At 32.2% G+C, this 9,633-nt stretch overlaps 1 protein-coding gene across 1 annotated transcript; it reads left to right on the forward strand.

Moving 5' to 3' along the window:
- Positions 1-7,496: 7,496 nt before the first annotated feature.
- On the forward strand, positions 7,497-8,660 carry LOC130812726 (probable CCR4-associated factor 1 homolog 11). The gene has a single exon (XM_057678300.1). The coding sequence runs from the start codon at positions 7,723-7,725 to the stop codon at positions 8,545-8,547; it is 825 nt and encodes a 274-aa protein (XP_057534283.1). The 5' UTR covers positions 7,497-7,722; the 3' UTR covers positions 8,548-8,660.
- Positions 8,661-9,633: the final 973 nt, after the last annotated feature.

The following is a 9,633-nucleotide window of genomic DNA, read 5'->3' on the forward strand; positions in this document are numbered from 1 at the left end:
CTCCTTGATATTATATTGTGAGCAGGAGACAATTGGGTTTCTGCTATATTTTGAGACGAGTTGCCATTAAGACATTGGCTAGCTTCAGCCGAGAGAGACATAGCCCTAGAGTTATGGAGCATCCTGTCAACTAGATAATTAGTGCGCACAAAGGTGTAGGATCTTGTTTTTAATGTTCTGTGCTATACTCTTCTCCCTATTTTTCAAACCATATTTTATTTAAAGTTGAAAAATGTTTTACGTGAAGTGTATCTACCCGTTCAACCTTCCGTGGTTAATATTTATCTGTTTTGATTTTAGATTGCAAGTGACGTGCGGGAGCAGTCGATTGGCAAGTGGGGTATCGCAGTGTGTCCTCATATATCGTTGTACTCTTTATATAGATTTTTAGTAGCTTTACATTAGTATTGAAATTACTTCATTTTATCACTGATTTTTATGCAATTACTTTTATGCTTTTAACTTTCCTGGATTGTGACAATAAAAATTGAATATTTTCTTTGATTGTAGTTGGTAATGATCATTTTAATTATCAATTTTTCACACGTTCATGTCTAAATTTACTTTTTGATCTTTTTCACAGACAACAACGGATATCTAAAGTGAGGTAATTATTTTTTATAGACGTCTTTTACTTATAGCTCCATGATGATATATCTAATAAGATTTTCAGTAAATTAGTCTTCCGCAAATCATTATTTCCAATGCACATAACACAACAGATTGATGTTTTACTATTTTTATTCATTTTATTGTTAATAAAAGAATATAAAATAGCATTATAACGCATGCGACCCCACAACTAGTATATAAAAACCAAGAATAACAGTTCTTCGCTACTTGTAAATTTTCACAATGGAATTTTTGAATCATTCTTTTCTCCAATGACATTATAATAACTTTTATACCCAATATATAAATTATGGCTTATAATTGATGGGCAATTAAATTTAAAATAAGTTTGTTTTTATATCTCTATGAAAGAGTTTTAAACTCTTAATTTATCAGTATGGGACAAGTTATCAAACAATATTTAGAGTAATAGTTCTTCACTTTTCTTATAGGATTCCACATTTTTAATAAATTATTAATTAAAATTCATAATTATTGTATGTGTAAAAATATCAGCCATCAGGCAAAAGATCCTCTGGAAATGATAAATCAGGATTATTTTGGGAGAAGATAATAAGATCAGGTGAAAATCTGGGAGCTTAAGATTGAGGAATCTGGAAAGATTAAAGAGAACGTGGAAATGGAATGTCAAGAATGTTAGTGCATGAAATGTTAACGTAAGGTCAAGAGGATAGTTGTCTACTGTTGAGATTGGTATAAGGTAGTAGGACATGTGTTAACGAAAGAAATGAGAAGTGTCACCTAAAATAGAAGAAAAGCCACTAAGAAGAAGGAGAAATCAACATGTAAAAAGACAACTAGAGGAACATATAAGGGAATTTTGGGGATTGATAAATTTCAGAAGAAACATTCTATACATCCAATGATAGTGTAACACCCCTGAATTTCCGACCCCTTGTACGAGACCAAAACTGTAAAGGACGGGAGGAAATTTTAGTGTTACATAAAAGAAAAGGAAAAGAATTTAGATAAATGTTAAATATTAACTTAAAAAAGGTGAGTGGAAATTTCGGCAAAAACTCTTCTAAAAATCGAACATATGGTAGAGCAATTAGCACAATAAAACATTAAACTAATCTAAGGCATCATGACCATTAAAATCTCACACCACAGCGGAATGATTCGTCACCGGCTTCTCAAATCAACATGCCAAGCATGGATCGTAGCTCCAGTGTCAATGCTTGCGTTTTAAAATGACTTAACTCCTCAAACCATACAGAGTTATAAAATACGCAACGAAAATACAAATATGCAAGGGAGGACACAAGGCCTCATAACAAAACATATACAACCAAAGTTTACAAAAGATAACAAGAGCTACAAAATTGAAAGATAGCAATATGACACAGGTTATGCTTCGCCCTCATCACTCTCCCCTAATGCAATGCAAAAGAAGCTCCATTACCTGCTACGCTTGTCTATGATCTTCTTGTTGCTCGACATTAGACCAAATACTAATGTGTCATAGCAGGACAATCATAGAAAGTCATCAACAATCAAACACAAACACAAGCACGTACACGTTAGTAACTAGCATCGAATATAATAAGGCCAACTACTAGATAACATTATGTTATACAACAACATAAGATGATTTCATAAGACACAAGCACAGATAGTAACCGTTTATCGTCCACTTATACTTCTTGATCTCATTACGTCCTTTCCAACCCGAACCATGTGTTCTTAGATAGAATGCAGGTCTTTACACTCTTCTTTTCAAAACATAAACTCTTGCAAAACACGCATAGTATCAACTCAACCAAGGCATTAATAGAATACCAAACACATGACTTTATAGAGCTTGTCTATCTTAAGGTAAGTGTGATCATAGTCTGTAATACCCCTGAGGTAACTTAACTTAGGCACACTTCTCACTAGCATAAACTATTCTATCAATGAGTAGATATTCTATCAATGAGTAAACGTTCTATCAATGTGTAAGCAAACTATCAAAGAATGAAACTTCTATCATTAAATAACTTTCAATCAATGAATAAACTTTCTATCACTGAATAACTTTCTATCAGTGGATCTTTTCTCTACTTCCTGGCATAATGACACGGCCAAGGACGTTATCGGCCATCCGGCGCCCATGGCAAAGTATGAGCTCATGCCCCCTCCGGCTGACCCTCTCGGGTCCTACCTTCGGGAAAAACTAACACACTGGGGTACTAAACCAGTGAAAAGGCCACCATATTGGGGTTTGCAAGGCTCGCATGGTAACACCTCGGTCAAGGGGTGGTATCGGCCATCCGGCGCCCATGACAAAAGCATGCTCATACCCCCCTTACGGTGATCCCATCAGATCTCTCCTAGGGGACTACTAAATTAACTGGACATAATCTAGTTGACTCACGCCAGCTAATCATAATCTAATACTTTATCAGATGGGAATAACTCCCACTTTTGCCTATTAATGAGCGCCCTGGGATAGTAGCACGCCAAAACCACTGAGTCACTCAACAAAATATGAAATTCACCTATAAAGGAGTCATTCTAACTCCAAGTAAGGCATAATCCAATTCTTAAATAAATAAGGGGGTGGTCCCCGCCTTCTACTAACACTCTCATTCTCTATAACTATTCTAAGCGCAAGGATTTCATAGTCGATAGCTTTTCGTACAAAGTGTATTCACTAGTACTTCATAGTTTACAATGCATATTATCACAATACAATAAACAATGATCTCTTGAAGGAAAATTGTATATAACAGTTAATTATTGCGTGTACATACCTGTAAGCGTCACTGCATGACCAAAAGTCACAAAATTCACCCAACTAAGGTTCTATTTTCCTCTTATGAACTAGAAACCTATACAAGTTAGGAATAAAACTAATAAATCCCCTTAACTACTTTGTCATACCAACTAAATACCAAAATAACCACTATCACCTATTCAACATGAGTTTTTCGATTACTTTAGCACATACACAACTCATTCAATACAAGTCAAAATCATTAACTCAACACAACATAAGTCTTTTCACCAATTTAAAAGTAAAAGCATATGTGAATCGTTCCTTCTTATCAACAAATTTTGAGTACATTGGTTTGCGTTACCCATAAATAACTAATCACAACTAAGCCTTACAATTTTAATATAACACTTATACAATAATAAGGTAAATTTTAGAGTTACCGAATCGCGATATCATTTGTCACATTCTCCAAAGCTAGAAAAAATTATAATCAAAACACGACAAGTAACTTTTGCAACCATCGACGATAAGTTGACATTATGCGCTTGGCTTACTAACATTATGCATTATGACTTCAATAACAACCTAATAAGAGCACTAGTAATTCGCAGCAATCAAACCACAACAATTAGTAACTATTATTCCCAATTTAACAACCAATCACTTTCACTGTCAACTAAAATCATCACCATTACTAATTATCACAACAATAACCAATCGACTAAGTTTTAAAACAACTTTTAAGGTTATTTAATCAATTATCACCAAAATATAGCATAAAACACACATCATTAGTAATTTCATTTCTAAATCCAAATAGTCATTTCATGTTCAAAGATAATACTTTTAACCATTATCCATAGCAAGAATCAATAAACCAATACACCATCATAATGTACATGAAAGCCCATACTATTACTAATTTCAAAGATAACACCTTTAATTGTTACTCATAGTAAAATTCAAAGAAACTAACACACAATCAACACAAACTATAATTTCTAATCACACTTCAAATGCTAAATCATAAATATGTTCAATTCATCAATCAAACTCTTACCCACAAAAAGATTCAATGAATACAACACAAAAATCAACATCACACACATAAACTTTATAAAACTTCTAATTGAAACAAGAAGAATCAAATGGAAGAAGAGGAGATGGCTTACAAGGTTTAAAACTAGCAAAACCAATGGTGAAGAGGTAAGTGAAGGTTGTGGTAGTGGTAGCACAAGGCCAAAACCGGTTGGAAGGGAGCAAAAGCCGGCTGCCTCAGCTGCTGCTAACTGGCGACACACAGCCTGGCTCATCATAGCTTGGCCGCTATTTGGGGAGGAAGTCATGGCTGCTGTGACTGGCGGTGCTGTCGGCTGCTGTGGGAGGATGGTGGCGTGAGAAGTGAGGGAGAAGGAGAGAAGAAGAGAGGGAGGATGAAAATGACGGCTAGTAGAGCAACAAGGGTTTCAAGCTCTTTTATCACTATAATAATTGTTGTTGTTCTTGTTCTTGTTCTTGGTATTGTTCTTGTTATTGTTTTATTGTATTGTTATTGTTATTGTTATTGTTATTGTTATTGTTATTGTTATTATTATTATTATTATTATTATTATTATTATTATTATTATTTATTTGTTTATTTATTTTCTAAATTCTCTTGAAATGCCCAACTAAGAAGGCTTATTTATGTGTGCTCACAAATTCTAATAAAATAATAATTTTGATTCAAACCTCTTTATTTTTAGTAATCGCAAATTTATTTTTAATATAAGTATGTTAATGTTTAAATTCGTATGTGAAAGGTATCTATTAAGACAATTCAAAATAACTTAATATATTTATAAAATCTCCAAAAGTGATAATAATAATAATAATAATAATAATAATAATAATAATAATAATAATTAATGACGTCATAAAAATGACGGGTGTAACAAATAGGCTATAAATACTCCTCAAAGGACACACAAAAAAGAGCAACTAATTTTCTACTGTTTAAAGAAACACAAAGAACTCTTAGTAATTCATTGCAAAAGAGTTATTACAACTGAATTTCAAGGACCCACGTTGATTTTCAGAAAAACATTAAAAGCATAATCATAAATATAAGAGAGTTAATACAATTATTCTCATTAATCTTCAAAAGAACATTTGTCAGATATAAGGAACATCTTCAATAATTATCCTTTTTACAAAGACTTCACGTCAAAATAAGTCCTAAGTAGTAATCCACCTTGTAGTCAGTGTGCTCCTAAAAGGACTTATTAGGCAAATTGTGTCAATTAGATACTAACTTGGGCGTCAGAGTGGGTTCCTAGAAAAATATTTCAGGCCCTGCTAACTCCTTGTTGCTTCTTACAAGAACACGTGTCTTCAAGAGTGGTCTTATTGCATAACTTGATAAGATAGTAAAGACAAACGTCCACATCACCAGCATTAATCTTTGATTAATTTGAATCAAGAGATTAAACTTGTAATTAATTGTTCCACTAAAAGGAAACAAGAACAATTATAAAGTTTAAATCCAACATATAAATTACGACCTATAAACTTGATAAACAACTAAGAAAAAAAATTTGCTTTTATACCTATGTAAAAGAGCCTATTATTCTTCATTTATCAACAAGGACATGCCTTTAAACCTTTGTAAATGTAACTGTTCACTTTTCTTGTAGATTCCCACATTAAAATTAATTAAATAAATTAATTTATTAATCATAAGACGAAATAATATAATTTAGGCGCAACAGATAAATTATAACTCATGAACTTGATAGACATTTAACTGAGAAATTAATTTTAATTATATCGCTATAATTAGCATTTTTTATCTATTTATGTGAGACAAATTATCAAAACCATAGAAGGATAGTAGTAATTCTTTACTTATTGTATAGTGGAACATTATCTTTTTAAGGTTATCCATCTTCATTAATAGTTTGAGATAAGTATCAAACCATATAAGGAGAGTGGTAGTTCTTGACTTTTCCTAGAGTCTCTTATAATGTTTGTAAGTCTTGAAAAAATGCTTTTGAACAATTCAAAATAACATAAATCTGAAACCTCACATTGTTATAAAACTAATTTGACTAGTAAGTGTTAACAAACAACCATTATATCCCCAACTTAAACAATTGAAATAGATTAATTTGTTTTGGAGTATTATCTAATAAAACAACTAGTAATTATTTTTCACAAATTAATGAGCATACATTAAATAAAAACCGACTATAAATGCAATTTGATCGATAGATACCAACTAGAACAATTGAATTAGACTACCTTTTCTTATTATCTAATAAAACAACTAGTAATGATTTTTCACAAGTCAATGAGCATGCATTAAATAAAAAAACCGCCAATGAACTTAATTTGATCAATACCAACCGGAATAATTGAAATAGATTAATTTGTCTTATTATAAAATAAGACAACTACTACTAATTATTTTTTTTACAAGTCAATAAGCATACATTAAATATAAAATTAACTATGAACTTAATTTGATAGATAGTAATTTCTGATCGATAACTACCTAAAAATTAAAGTTTGAATCCGATCTGTGTCTAGAAAAACAGAAGCAATTATAGACTGATGACAAATCGAATCCAATTGACCCTCAACTCGATGTTCAACTGGTCACGAACCCGTGCAAATTTGATAATGCGAATAATTATTGTTAAATCGACATGTAACTAACCGACCTGATCTGAGCATGACCCGTCGTGACATACAATTTTAAAATTGACCAAATTATATTTAAAAAAGTGATATTAAACTCAAAAACATGCATGAATTGAGAGTTGAGACTTCAGGACACTCAATAATGATTCATGAAGATATATATGGGAATTCTTGTTATTAAACTCCAAAATTACATGCGTTAGACGACTAATCAAACGGTTGATTGACTATCACTGTTTTAAGAGTAAGCCCTTTTGTACTTGTTAGATGTAGTCAAGTAGCATAGAAAAGTGGACCACTTCTCTGTTCATCAAAGTTTAAAATTAAATATCATATGGTCAAAAGTGATCCGCGTTGAAATTGGACCTCATTATCACTTGTAACTTGTAATACGCTTTTTTTTTTTTTAAATTTTTTTTTTATTATTATTAGATTAGAAAACGTGATGACTAGTTGAGTGTTTGTAAAATCAAAAATGTGTGTTTAAAATCCACATTCATCCCCCCCTTCTTGGAAGCAACAAAGCAGCAGCCATCCTCCTATTCTCCTACTTCCTTTTATCTTCTTTTCTCACAACTACAGAAGTATATAATAAAACTCTAGTCTCTCCATTATCATCCAATTCCATCATCAACTCTTCCCGCACGACTTTTCTCTTCTTTTTTCTTACCCCAACATTTGAACAAGGATAGAAACAAACAATGGTTACTAAAGATGATTCCAAACCAATTTTGATTAGGAGTGTTTGGGCTTCTAATTTGCATTCTGAATTTCAATTAATTACCACTTTAATTGATCATTACCCTTTCATTTCTATGGACACTGAATTTCCTGGCGTTATCCACCGTCCCCACAAACCCAACTCTTACGCCCATCGCCGACCCTCCGATCTTTATCGCTTCCTCAAATCCAACGTTGATGATTTAAATCTCATCCAAGTTGGGCTTACCTTATCCGATGCTTCTGGTAATCTACCTGATTTGGGTACCAACAATTGCTTCATCTGGGAGTTTAATTTCTCTGACTTCGATGTGGAACGTGATCCTCACGCGCACGACTCTATAGAATTACTCAGAAAACAGGGTATCGATTTTCAAAGGAACAAGAAAGAAGGGATTGACTCCGAGAGATTTGCTGAGTTCATGATGTCTTCTGGATTAGTTTGCAATGACTCAGTGAGTTGGGTTACGTTTCACAGTGCTTATGATTTTGGTTACTTGATTAAAATTCTCACGCGCCGTCGTTTGCCGTCTGATTTATACGAGTTTTTAGCTTTGATGAGAGTGTTTTTCGGCAACCGGGTTTATGATATTAAATATATGATGCGCTTTTGTAATTGCTTGTACGGTGGATTAGACCGGGTTGCTAAGACACTGGAAGTAAACCGGGCGGTTGGGAAGTGTCATCAAGCCGGTTCAGATAGCTTACTGACGTGGCAAGCATTCCAAAAAATCGTACAAGTTTATTTTGTAAATAACGTTCCCGAAATGCACGCTGGGGTTCTATATGGACTGGAGGTGTACTAGTATTTCAGTGGTGTAACGTTTTAACTGTACTGAATTCAATGATTTAATAGTTGATTATATTAATTAATTAATTCTTTATTAGTAATAAGATAAGGTTATGTCATTGTTGACAACTTTTACACTGGCCATCACCATTTATATTGAATTTTAACATTACTCCATTTGTTGGGTCTGGGGCTTTCGATGAAAATACTTAACCACTTGGAGCTAGCCTACTTACGTTAAAGTGTCTTTTAATATTTTACCTATTCTATTCCCTTATGCTTTTGCAAAAATTTCAAGTTTTCTTTTCTCTACTTTATTTTATTAATAAAGTTCTCACAAAATATTTCACCAAAATTGAGAAAAATATAATATTTTCGATAGTAATAAATATAATATTATTAGATAATAAATTTGATGGAGAAAAAAATAAACATAAACCTTAAAAAGGTATTAAAAGAAAGTTGGTGAAAAAAAATATGAAAATTATTACAAATTTAAAATATGTTTATAAAGTTACTAGAAATTTAAGGTAACCATATGGAAACTATAACAACATCGAGTTTTCTGTGCTCACATTGGTTTTTATAGTTTTAGATTTATTTATAAGTTTGGTAATAGTCAAACTTCAGTTACAAGATAGAGTAATTATCCAAATATTGGTTTTTTTGAACATCTCTAGCTAAAATTAATAAGTATTGATTAGTTACCGATTAAAATAAACAACAATTATGGACGCTTGAAATCATACATGAAGTATGAACAAAGGGTTTGGCGGATTTTTATTTTTCTCTTTGAAAGTCGTTTCAAAGCTTTTGAGACCTCTTTCAAAACTATTTGTCAGATTCTATTTTATATGCAGTTTTGAATAAAGTGAATAAAATATGAAAGTAAATGATAGACAAAATACAAGTAATTGTTATGGAGGTTCAACTACAAATAGCCTACTCCCTACGTCTTGTTTAGGGTTCCCGTAACCTGTAAGATTCAAAACCTCTTTTATTTATCTCTAGTAATCCTTTATCTATTTAGAAGATTTCACTATCTTCTACTCACACCGATTGTTCACCTAAAAAGAATCTATAATTTCCTTATCAAAAATCA

Source organism: Amaranthus tricolor, chromosome 5 (assembly GCF_026212465.1).
Source record: "Amaranthus tricolor cultivar Red isolate AtriRed21 chromosome 5, ASM2621246v1, whole genome shotgun sequence".
NCBI classification, from domain to species: domain Eukaryota; kingdom Viridiplantae; phylum Streptophyta; class Magnoliopsida; order Caryophyllales; family Amaranthaceae; genus Amaranthus; species Amaranthus tricolor.

Bases quoted from the DNA above. Each gene is read 5' to 3' on its own strand.
- LOC130812726 (XM_057678300.1), top strand. From the start codon at position 7,723: ATGGTTACTAAAGATGATTCCAAACCAATTTTGATTAGGAGTGTTTGG.